Source organism: Haemorhous mexicanus, chromosome 3, assembly GCF_027477595.1.
Source record: "Haemorhous mexicanus isolate bHaeMex1 chromosome 3, bHaeMex1.pri, whole genome shotgun sequence".
NCBI classification, from domain to species: Eukaryota; Metazoa; Chordata; class Aves; order Passeriformes; family Fringillidae; genus Haemorhous; species Haemorhous mexicanus.
The window spans coordinates 98,350,988-98,363,674 of record NC_082343.1 but is presented as its reverse complement, the minus strand read 5'-3'; the positions used below and the strand labels follow the sequence as shown (position 1 = coordinate 98,363,674).

General features: G+C 44.4%; 1 protein-coding gene across 1 annotated transcript; it reads left to right on the top strand.

The window, feature by feature from the left end:
- The first annotated feature begins 1,156 nt into the window (after positions 1–1,156).
- Positions 1,157–9,111, top strand: FAM110C (family with sequence similarity 110 member C). Its single transcript, XM_059842809.1, has 2 exons — positions 1,157–2,454; positions 5,585–9,111. Exon 1 carries the CDS (start codon positions 1,326–1,328, stop codon positions 2,412–2,414), a length of 1,089 nt encoding a protein of 362 aa, XP_059698792.1. The 5' UTR covers positions 1,157–1,325; the 3' UTR covers positions 2,415–2,454; positions 5,585–9,111.
- The last annotated feature ends 3,576 nt before the right edge of the window (positions 9,112–12,687 follow it).

Here is a 12,687-nt window from a genome sequence, read left to right as displayed (position 1 = left end):
TGAGAACCCTTCTGGTAGCAAAGTGGTGTACTCTGAGACTTCAACGAGGACAGGGAGGCTCATCTCTTCCTTTCCAAACTTCTTAGCTACAATTTAGTGACTTTAACGATGAAGTATGAACCAATCACCAAAAGAGCATTCTAGTATTCCCCCAGAAGTAATAGACAAACTAAAACCAAGCCAAACCAGTAAAAAATATGCATGAAAAAAACTGCAGATATAAACTGGCTTTGGTTTCCTTTATTAGAACAAAAGTTATCTATAACTCAGTTATTACAGTGCATCTCACATGAGATCACGAGTTAAAGTTGAACTGCCCCAGGTAGCTGACTTACAAGTCTAATTCTCGGGAGTTTAGGTTACAGCCAAGGGCTCTGTCCTGCCTGTTCAGAACTCCCAGCCCCAGATGGGAATTCTGCCCTGTATTTCTGAAGGGCAAAGATTTGCGACACGCAGCTCAGACTGATGCCATTCCACTGCACTTTACACTTTACACGTGCACTGCCGCAGCACAGCAGCGGCCCAGGGACAGGATGCGCCGGCACAGCTGGGGGCACAGCTGGGGGCACAGCTGGGGGCACAGCTGGGGGCACAGCTGGGGGCACAGCTGGGGGCACAGCAGCGCTGCCCGCCCGGCGTCCCCGGACTCCGCTGTGCCGCTGTGCTCTGGAAGCCCGTCCCGTCCTTTCCCTATCATTCCCAGGTTTCCCGCTGGAGCGCAGCGCCCGGACAGTGAAACCCTCGGGGAGAACGCACCACGTAAGGGCCGCGAAAGGAGCGGGGCAAGGTGGTGCCCCCCGAAGGAGAAGATGCGCTGGGGTCTGCCAGGTCAGCCGTCAAGCAGCGCCCCGTTCCCAAGCGGCGGCCCGGGACCGGCCGCTTCTGAAGGGAACAGACCCCCCGAGTGCCCCGGCGTCGGAGCAGGCGCCCCGCACCCACCGCAGCGCGGTGCCCCCGGAGCCCCGGCCACCTCACCACCACGGGAGGCGGCGAGGGCCGGGCCGCGGCCCCCCCCAGGGCGGCTCCTGCCTCCTTCCCTCCTTCCCTCTCTCCCTCCCTCCCTCCCTCCCTCTCTCCCTCCCTCCCTCTCTCCCTCCCTCTCTTCCTGCCGGCCGGGATTGGCTGTGCCTGCCGGCGGGCGGGCGGGACGCGCGGCGCCCCGACGGAGCGGGGAGCGGGCAGCGCGGCCCTCGGAGCGCGCAGCCGCCGCCTGCGCTCCCGGGCTGTCCTACACCGCGATTTTCCTTTTTTAAATTTTTTTAAACATTTTCTTATCCCACTTCCCTCTCGGGACTGGAAGCAGGATCCGCGTCCCTGCAACTGCTATGCCAGCTGAACTCTCCCGGGCCGTGGGAATGCACGCCATCTCCGACCTGCACTCCTCCCTCCCCCTGCGGCTCCTCAACAAGGGGCCCGAGTACCTCCGCAGGCAGCTGGAGGCCGGCAAGTCGGGCAGGAAAAGTGCCGTGGAGAGACTGGCCGCCGATAAGGCCAAGTACGTAAAGAGCCAGCAGGTCATCGGCACCAGGCAGGATCCCGTCATCGCGCTCAGCTCAGCCTCGGAGAGCAGCAGCGAGACCTGCTCCGTGGAGAGCAGAGCGGCGAGCAGGGAGCTGGGCAGGGGCGCGAAGCCCCGGGAGCTGGGCACGGCGGGGAGCTCCTGCCGAGCCCCCCTGCAGCACGGCCCCCCCATCGCCAGGCGCAGCACCAAGAGGCAGATGCGGCCGGATTCCCTGGTGATCTACCGTCAGAAATGTGAGCTCGGGAGAGGTCAAAGCCAGGACAGCTCACGGGGGAACTTAGTGAGGAGGATCTTCCATGGGTCCATAAAGGAGAAGCAGTTGGCTTCCCCTGCGTTGCCCAGAGTCATGGAGGACATCGCAGCCACCGAGAGCAGTGAGCCTGTCTCAGCAAAAGATGGTGACCGTGAGCCAAGCGACCAGGGAGCGGTGCAGACTATCCCTGTGAGCACTGAAGGGGCAGGGGTATGTACAAAAGAGCATGAGAGACCCTCAAAATTAAGTTCACCTCCTGAAGAGGTCAAGGAGGTGAAGAGGAGAGGTCTCCATCGCTCCCAGTCAGACATCAGCTCTCGCTACTCCAAGTCCTTCGCTGACTCCGAAACATTTTTCAAGTACTGTGGCCTGGAGCAGGAGGTCATTGAGGATCTTGGGAGAGAGAACTTCTCTGTGGTGTCTGACAACGTCTCCTTCAAGATCCGCAGCATCAGCGTGGCAACATCGGAGAGTGAGTTCACGAGGCACAGCGGGGACGAGGGGCTGCTGGAGGACGAACTCACAGAGCAGGTGCCCAGCAGCACCTCTGTGATTGAGCGCAACGCTCGGATAATCAAATGGTTGTACACGTGTAAGAAAGCCAAGGAGACCAATAAGGTGATCCAGGAACTGGCGTGATGGCTTCATTCAGCATGCGTTGGAGCCTGGTGAACTCAAGGTGTGTGCACAGCCTCGCCCTGACAATTTGCGTTTCTCTTTCTTTTTTAGACAGCAGTTAACTTCTCATAGTTTATATTAGTCTTCTCAGGAAGGGCTGAAGGAAAATGCTTTTTGTTTACCACATGTTCCAGGTATGGCTTTTTTGTGAAGCAGAAATCTGTGTTATTACAAAAACCAAAATACAAACAAGTAAATGTTTGCAGATTGCCAGGTTTCGATCAGAGCCCCCACAGGAAACTGAAGGATGCTTGCACTTTTCAGATTCCTGCTTTGCAAATATCTTATTTCTTCTAATTTCTGCTAGATTAAATGCCAGGAAAAAGCCTTAGAAATGTATTCAACCTTTAGTTACAGTTATTTGAATAACAGACTGAAGAGTCTGCTACTAATTAGGAGTACCCTGTATTTATAGTATTTATACTGTACTGCTGAAACTATTACTCATTTGGAGTGCACTGTATTTACCCTACAATGCTACAGTTTTCCCCTTTACTTCGGTCTCTCTCCTTCTTACACATAGGCACCCCCAAGTATCAGAAAAGCAAAACTGAATCAGTGCCCTGCTATAAATCCTATTTCCTCTATGGCTTCCTGTTGGGACCCTAAAAGTTTGTTCCAGGTGACCTCATAGCATTTCACAGAGTTTGGGTGTTCCTCTGCAGTGGGTTTTGCTGTGTGGTTTGGTGCTGGGAATGGGTTGTGCGGTTTGCCTTGGACAGAGGGGTGCTCCAGTGTCTTAAGCTAAATTAAATTAACACAAAAGTGTGCATCTAGGCTTAGAAATCAATTCCTTCACAGACAGAAGCATAACAAATTTACCTCTGGTAAAAGCAAGTGTCCTGGGTTTAATAAAAGCGGTGTTTATTTTGCATATGATCTTCTGGAAAAGAACTATATTCATGGAGCCTGTGGTGTTGATAATCCATGAGATCCGCGTTTTTCTTCTTCCAGTACATAAACCCCCTAGGATAACTACCGCAGCTTACCGTGAGGTATTTAAAAATTTCATAAGTAGGTCTTGATATGAAGGATTACATGTATATTTTCTGACAGTTGGTAATTGGTGCATGAGAAGAACATCATATCATTTGGTGTAGATACAGCTGTTGATAGAGCACATGGGCCCTACAAATGTGGAGAATTGTAGTGCTTGAGCCTCATTCCTATGTGGATATGAGGCTGTCACTCTAATTCCTTTAATCCATATAAGGCAAAAATCCATTTACTTGAACCTGGTTTTAATGATGTGAAATTCAGTTCATCTTTAGAATTAGAATTTTTCTCAGAAGTCTGTTTTCTTCCTGCAAGAGGAGGAAGACAAGGAGAGTCATTATGCAAAAACTTTTGTAGGCTATGCTGATAAGAATGTTCTCAGGTATCCGGCTGACAATTTAAAAGTAGTGTTGTTATGTAACAAATCGTTTCCCAAATAATTTTAGAGAGAAAAAAGGGCTCTCCCAAACTAATAATTTCTCCTTGCTCATCCTTCTGTGATAAAAGGCCAGGTAGATACAGAAAATGAGGAAGGTGGTGGTTTTGTGAAGCTCCTTGCAGCTGCCAGCCTTGCTAAACAGGATGGGAGGCAGATTCCAGCAAGCATGAACCACACAAGAAAAACACAAATAAAAGCCTGTTTGCTCCTGAGTGCCCCTGATGGGGGTAAGGTCCAGGTCATCACCACAGAGCTGGCTCCAGAGGGAGCAGCTGGTCCTTTCCCCATCCATTTGCTGAGGCAGGAGATGCTGGTGAGCACCCTTGGGAGCGTGCAGTCTGCAGAGGAGGTGCTGCACCAGGGCAAAGGCAAGGGCAGGAGGGTGGGAAGAACCGGGAGCTGAACCAGTGTAACCTCACATGAGCTTGGTCAATGGCTTTTTATTTTCACCATATAAGAGAAAATTGTAGTACACAGCCTAACAAGGTGGTGAAAAGATCTCAATGAAAAAAACATTAAGTTTATTCAAGTGCTCCTGCGCTCATTCGGCACTAACTTTGATTACTCTGGTACCAATTCCTTTGACACCCTAGGAGAGACTAATTCAGAGGGTCCTTATTTATAAACCTCATTTTAAAAATTTTTGGGCTAACTCTCAACTGTTGGATCTCGTCTGTCAGGTAGTTTCTGAAAACTGAGAACATATCATTTAGGCCAGAGAAGTGGGAAGTTCCGAAAAGTCAGCTAAAAATACCTGTACACTGCACCCAGAATAAAGGACAAGGGTCATCAAGAATTACCATAAGTTAAATACTACATTTGCTATGCAGAATTTGAGGAGAGAGTTGTTTATCGTCATGCGATTGCAAAATGAGTCTTGTAGTTCTGGTCTAAATTTTCATTCAGTTCTACACTTCAACAATACAGCATCAAGTCAGATATCTGTATGTTTTCACAATAGCCAAGTGTTTGGCTCTGGTTAGCTTGCCTGTTAAAGGGCAGTGGACTGCTGTTCTCTGCTGGGGAGCAACGTACTCTTCCTGGTGTTCCCAGGCACATCCTTAGAAGTTCCTGGTTTTCTACAGAGGTTTGAAAATTGTTGCATCTTCTTTGGACAGTGAGGCAAAAACCTTATTTCTGCAATTCCAACATTCGTTATTTGTAAAACAGCTTTCAAGAACTGCAGAGCTTTTATGGGCCAGTGATCATTCCATTCATATTTTATGTTGTCTGTTTAATTTTTCATAAGCTCTCCGGGACCTGGTGGAGCACCATGTAAATAAAAGAGCTGGTTGAAGGATCAGGTTCATTGGCATGTTGCATCAGAGAGATGATTGCAGAGTGTGGGTTATGAGCTTCAGAAAACTGAGGTCCTTAGCAAGATGGTCATTGCTGTTTCTTGGTAGAAAGCTGCCTGGGTTGACCTCTGCAATTCAATTCCTCTCAGTCAGTTCTGCTTGATTCTAGGAAGAGAGTTCACTCTGCATCCTCTTTCCTGAGCTGAATCAAGATTATTCAGCCTTGAGTTTCTCATCATTCTTAAATGGGTGGGCATTATTCAAGTGGAAATCTCCAGGGAGGGTAATTTACTATGTTGGCAGTAGCCGCAGGCAGCTGAATAAAAGCTTTAGAGTATCACCTTAAGCTTGTCTGATGTGCTAAATAACAAATGACACTGTTTTTCTTCTTTCTTCAGAATTGTTGACTTGGAAATTGAACAAAACCAGACGCAGGAAGAAAATGTTTCTTCATCTGGCTTACGTGTACTTTGTCCAAGTTTAGTATTTTGTTATTGCTTCCTACCTTCACCCCCATCCCCTGAAAGCCTCACTCTTGTCAAGCCCAAGGGTGTCCAAGACTGCAATGAAAAGTGGAGATTGTGAACTGTGCCCCAGCAAGACAGCAGGGAACAAAATCCCCTGGAAAACTGAAGTGCGGCAGCAGCTGCCATCCACAATAATATTCAACATCAGCTCACCGCCTCAGGATGTCATTCCAGGCTGTGACAGAAGGTCTGTTTTGTGCACCCATCTCTTTCCAGAAATGAATTTGTCAACAGGCATGGGGGGACAAAGTGGGAGTGAAGTGGCAATGACCTCTGGGTCAGGTGTTCCCTTGCAGACAGACTCCACCTGGATGTCCAAAGGCTCTGCCTTACCAGGGCTGTTTGATCAGAGCTCATCCTGACATCATTCACCATCATTTGCTTGGCTGGTGAGGACTAACTGTGGCAGCCTTATCTGAGATACTTGGCAAACATGTAAGCTAAATCCCTGCCAAACCTCTCTTTCTCTGAGAGCATGCCAGCCAAACCGGTGTACCTTGTATCCACCTATTTTGCTCTTGCCAGTTTGTCACACAGCTTGCTCAGCCATTTGGAAACAATAGCACCAAATACTTCCAGGAGCATGGTTCCAGGAAACAGGTCTTGAGGGAGGTTTTGCATTGTTTCTGCCTTGCAGAACGGTGCAATTTGTTTGTGGTGTGTGCCTGAGTCTGACATGGCAAACATGGCAAGGTTTGGCAGTCGTGGTGTAACACCTTTGGTTTTAGGCAGTGAGTGAGCAGGCTGTTACAGGATGGCATTAGGGAGCTCTGCCAGGCTGTGTTAAGCCACACTTCCCCAGTGTGGGTCTGCGGTCGGGCTGTGCGAGGTGGCATCGCTGTGCTGCAAGGCAGGAAGGCATGGTAGGGCACAGCCAGGCCAGGGAATGTCCTGGTGACACCCAGTGTAGACAGCACCTCACTCAATATCATCAGTAAAATGCTTCATTTGGGCTGCCTGAGCTAAACATGTTTTAAAAGGTGATGCTTGGATCATTGGTGTAGTGAATGAGGCCTCTGCAGTAACTCATGGAATTTGCTGGCTATGCCTCAAACACCCCAATTTGTCATTGCTTGCTAGAAAATCAAAGCATTTCTATATGGACATTTCAAACCACAAAACAGTAATAAAAAAAAAACCACAACCAAGAAAAAAAATTAAAAAAAAAAAAACAACAAAAACAAAGCCAAAGCACTTTCCCTTTCATTTGCAGTGATACCCCTCTGTGAAAGTTGCCTGACTGGCACAATGTTGACTTCAGCTGTTGGTCCTGCAGAGGTTAAAAGCTTACTTTGTGTTTCCATGGTTATGGAAGAGTTGCCCTTGAAGAGCTCATCAACATCAGCTAAATATCATCTGAGTTGCACTTCCATGGGTTTTAAATGTGCTTGTCAGTCCTTGGATGGTTAGTTCTCAATTGCAGCACCAGTTTGGAAATGCAGTATCTTCTGTTTCTTAGGTGCTAAGGCCTACATGTCTGAAGTTCTTTAGATAACTATTCCAGATAAAGTAATTGTGGAACTCACTTTTCAGCTGGAAGAAAACTAAGTAGTTTGTGTGAGCTCCTTCAGACTTGGAGAGAAAATAGCATATGTGGATATTTTCTTACATAATGAAATCTCTGTATATATTTGTTACATTATTATAAAAGATGATTCTCAGAAAACTTCAAGATGCTGCTAATATGATAAGATTTATACACTGAAGGTGCAGGTTCTTAAGGATCACAGTCTAGGTTTATTAGTCAAGAACATAATCTGTTGTATCTCTTCTGTTCATGCTCCCAGCAAGATGCTATACCACATATATATTTATATATCAGAGCTAAGGAATGCTTTTCTTCAAAAACATGGATTACTGTAGATAGCTCAGAGTGCAGGAAAAATCTTTTGAGTTACAATCCAGTGCCCTGCCACAGGAGAATTAATTTGTTTTGTTTCCTGGGAAAATGTTTGTTTCATTTTCAAACTTCTGTTTGCTGTTCCTGTCAGTTGAGCAGCTTTCAAAAGTTAAGATGAAAGATGTATTACTCATGAGTTTTCAGTATTAGGAAGGAATATGTTTAATTTTCTTAAAAATACTGAACATTGGCCTTTCTGAAAATTAGTGAGGGTTTTATGGCAGAGGCTAGTGAAATCAGAACTGGACCCATTCTGAATACTTTTTTAGTCCCTTTTTTTGGCATTGTGGATGGTTCAGTAGGATTCAGGTGACTTTCCACAATGATGTGGCAAAATTTCGTTTGCTTTGTTCAAACTCTGTAGGAATCCCAAGCATTCCCATTTATTTCAGAGGTGATGTGGACCTGTCTAAGATCTTTTACTGATAAGCTGTAGATTCCCTTTATTTAGTAATACCTTATGGGGAAGCTAATAATTTACATTTCCTGTATGTCAGAACAAAAACAGATGACAACCTTCTTTCCCCATACTTTTTGGGAATGGGTAATTCAGTGCTTTTTCCAAGTGATGAGAGCTCTGGTGTTCATTCTGCTCCCGTTACTGTTTCGTGTAAAGGGTTCTCCTTTCTTCTGCTGGGTCTTTCAGTCATATCTTTCAAAACAAGAAGAACTTGCTAATGTTAGCCACTACCTTTTTTTTCCTCAAAATAAAAAAAAACCCACCACATTTTTTTGTTTGGTTGGGGGTTTTTTTTGTTTTGTTTTGTTCGGTTGGTTTTTTTGGGTTTTTTTTTTTTTTGTTTTTTACTATTTGGGATAGGTGGGATTTTTCAGCTTTGGTATTAAAGTGTGGAAAAGTTGGCTGTTGCAGTTGTTGCAGTTTGAACGGAAGTTTTAGCAATGGAGCTGGTTTTCCAATAGTCTAGGGAGCCTAAAACACCGTCTGATGACAAAGGCTAGACATAAATTGAATTACTTTGTTTGACTAGAACTATGTAAACAAAATAGTCAAATGGGATGGAAGTATACAGGACAAATTGCTGTTTACACCCAAGTGTTTGGTGGTTCTCCAATGCTGTGACAAGGGGCAATGTCTGCAGCTGTGGCATAACAGGAGAAAGGTACAAAGTCTGGGGTTTATGGTCTGGAATATGGAGATAAGACTGAAATCTTTGCAATATATTGTAAATATTACTGTACAGAAATCTATAAGAAATACAGATTTTTCTATATATGTACTACTTTTCTAAGGGGTATAAGTCTACATGTTTTATTAAATCGGCCAAGCATTACATCGGTGGGGATTAAGCAGAAGCTTTTTCTGGAGCAGGTTGTCATTGCCTCCTGTGAAGTTTCTTGCATGTGCTTTTAAATCCTTTGAAGTGGTATACTAGTTGGATCTGATACGGATGTTTCACCATTGTTATGCTTATGTTCCTGTGAAAAAAACGGTGTGCTTTTGAATGCATACAAATAAAACTACCACTCTGAGAGGTAATGTTTGTTTTTTTTAAGTGTACTTTTATTTTGCTGTCTCCACTAAAGTGCTATTATTTTAAAGTTGGAATCCCATTAGGGAATTAATTTCTCTGTGAGTGAGGCTGGTACTTGACTGTGAACATCTCAAAGTGCAGTGCATCCCTGAGCCATGGCCAGACCCCTGGCTGAGAGCTTAGGCATGAAATCTTGCAAGGAGGTGGCACAATAACTAGTAGCTCTCAATATCAGTAAATTTGAATTTATGAGGCTAAGGCTGTTCCACAATATTCTATTTTTTTTTATTTCAGAATATGGCTGAAAAGATAGAGTTTATTTCTGAAGGGTACTATTTTTTTTCCAAATGTAGTATTCTGTTTGGTCTTGCTCACTGTCAAAAGCTACGATGTGCTGCAGGCAACATTACACTCATCTCAGCCAGTGTCCAAAGTGGGAGGGAGTTTGAAGTTCTGCTTGGAAAATGTATTATCTCCAGAATCTTATTAAAAACTGTTGTTTGACTGTTGTTTCCATAGAAAGAATTCAGTATATTATGCTAAATCTCTGTTTATTTATTTTGTGAAGAAATGAGCAGAAATAACGGTTGCATACAGCGAGCTTTTACAAGAAACCGATGCACTCCAGTTTCATAGTTACCATTTTGGTATGGTCTAATCTGCTCAGACTCAAGTGTCTCACCAGCCAGCATTTGAAGGCAACTTGAGGTAGAGCAAAAGGAGGCTTGCTGTGCAGATTGGGATCTTCCACAAAAACCCAAGAGCAACTTTATTATCACTGACATGTAACCTTCCTCTCACAAATCCTGCATGACCTATGTCAGTGCAAGGTTTGAAGCGAGTCTGGAGAGGGTGAAATACACGCATCACCCTTTCTATGGAGGATTATCCCATAGCAAGCCTTTGCTCATCTTGCTGCCTTAGAGAGCACAGAGCAATTGTAGTCTGAGAATGACCTTGGGCTACAGCCCAGCTTACCATTTAGGAACATTACTCTTAAGTAATTTTTCAAGTAATACCTTTATCCCATATTTTATGAAGTCCAGTGGATTTCTTCCAGAAGTCAGGTTTGGCAAGCTCCTGCTCTCAGACTGTCTAGTGCAAGCAACCTTAAAAAGTCACAGCTTACCCATCCACTGCTTTGCTTCTGATTCGTCTCTGAGTAGTAAATTGGTGTTGGAAAGAACCCAGAAAAAAGGTCTTTTCAGATGTATTGTAGATGTTGAGGCGTTCTGAACACACCACTGCAAAAGTACTTAGTATCTCCAAGAGCTTTTTCCAAAGAAGGGCTATGCTGTGTCAAGAGCAGGCAAATAAACAAATACAGAATTTGGCTTTACTCTGCAAAGAGATGCCTTCAAATTTTCTCAAATTTGATTGGGCTATATTTATCCTGGCTTTATCCTGTGGTGCTGAATGGGGACTGTCAATTCACTCAAGTATAATGTTGTAGAGAGAGGTGGTAGATGCCCCATCCTTGGAAATAAAATGAACTTAGAAAGGACTACTGAGCTCATTTGCAGGCAATGGTGTAACAGCAGTCTGTCAAGGTCTCCATGACAAAAGGTGTTGAGAATTTTGGTCAATTATACTTGTTAGTAAAATTTGTGATATAGCAGAAAAATAAACAGTATCATAGGAAAAAACCCTTCCAGATCGAAGTCAGCTACATATATCCATCTCCAGGAATCAATCTAGTTACTGAAAGAAGACGAAATCCTGTAAAATTAGCTTACACATTTGTACTGGATTTGAGTTGCCTCAGCAGTTATGGTTAAAAATATCTTAAGAGCTGTCATTGCCTGGGTTTCAAAGTTTGGTCAATCATCAAGAGCTCAACAGGAGTGCTAAATTTTAGGTTTTTTTCATAGGCAGTAACAGGAGCCAGAGGGTAGCAATCATCAACACAAAACCATGTGATTATTGGTCGGTTATTGGTCGGCATTAGAGCACTGAAGCAAAAAGCACCAAGATGTGGAGCCACACACAAAGAGGCAGGCACAGCTGAGCACACAAAGGGGAGTGCTGCTCCTATTCCCTCCTTTTAGCCCAACCTCTTCTTGCGTCACTGTTTTTCTCTGTGGTGACCAGGAAGTCTTAACCACTTCCGCAGTTATTCATCGCTCTGAGTCGCTCATCTTACGCCCTCTCTGCCAGTCCCTTCCGTGTTTACATTTCCAATGAACTCATTCATGTGCCAATCATTACCCGTGGCACTGTTCTGTTTATCCTCATTCCTGTAATCTTTTTTTTCTGAATAGTGATTTCAGTTAGGTTTTGCACCCTTCTGCTCAATCTTTCTGTTTCTGCCCTAAGGAAACTCTTAAGAGCTAATCATGCAAAAAGTCAAGAAATGAATTTGCTCTGTAGTTAAGCAGAAGCTTACAAGATCTGAGACCAACTCTCTAGCCTTTTTTCATCTATATAGTTCTTCCTGCATAGCTTAGCAATAATTTTTCATTGTTTTCTTCTTTGATACCTGTTTGTAACATCACCTTTGGCTTGGTTTGCATCTTCTAGAGGATATTTTTCAGAGCTGTGATGACACTTGGTCCTCAGAGAGCTCTGAGCACAGCTATTGTGAAATCAAATCCCAAATCACAACTCTTTTCATGGTGTACTACAGTTTAAACCTTCTAGGAAGTTTGGTGGGGCCAAATAAGAGCATTAGGACAGTGAAAGCCAATTGGGTAAGCTTAGCAGTGGCAGGACTGAAAAAGAAAGATTGAGGCAGTTCTGTGTGGAACCCAGGACAGCAAGGTATCTCTTGAAATTTTTGGAAAGATGCAGTTCACCACTCATTTCTTGGGAATGTGTCTTCACTCAACATTTATTTCCTGCAGGAAGGTAAATTTAAGAAGAACTTTATCACATGCAAGAGTCAACCAACATCAAACAGAGAGATGTAGTCCATTGGGTTCATCTGCAAACACAAGCAGAGGTGACTCTCCAGGCATCTATTGGGGTTAAGAAGAACATCTGCAGAGCTGCCTCCCTCTGCTCTGACAGCAATGAGAATAGGATTCCATTCTGAAAAAAGGATTCAGTTCCTTGATGTCAATTATTATAAAGAGGCTGAAAATTGTGTAACTTCTGAGAACAGGTCTCCAGTGTTACATTCAAAGACAGAGTAATTGTCTGGAAGCTCCAATTTTCCTAAATTCTCATATATTTAAGTTATATAATTCTATTACCCTGCAGTTGGTAGAAAGACCATCTTATTCCTGCAGAGTGTGAGACATTCATAGATTGTCACTCGTGTGCCGGGATCAGGGCAGGAACAGGCGAGAGGCAGGATCGTAGCAAAGGCAAAGAAAAACTTTATTCAAAAGAAGCGCGTGTTTTTTATAGAGTGGTACCATAGATTCTATTCTATTGGCTAACTAACAGAAACATCTTTCTCACGCACTGTCCTTGAGAGGAACAGAACAACAAGGTACAAAAACAGCACCTGCAAATTGTTTACAGTCAGCAGGTTATCACATCTTTCCAGCTCCCTAAAATTTCTCACAAGCTGCTGTGAGAAACTCTTGTCGTTTCTCTCTCCCTGTCCCATGGCATCCACAATAGATCATTTTACA

Excerpts from the sequence above, each read along its gene's own strand:
- FAM110C (XM_059842809.1), top strand. The coding sequence starts at position 1,326 with ATGCCAGCTGAACTCTCCCGGGCCGTGGGAATGCACGCCATCTCCGAC.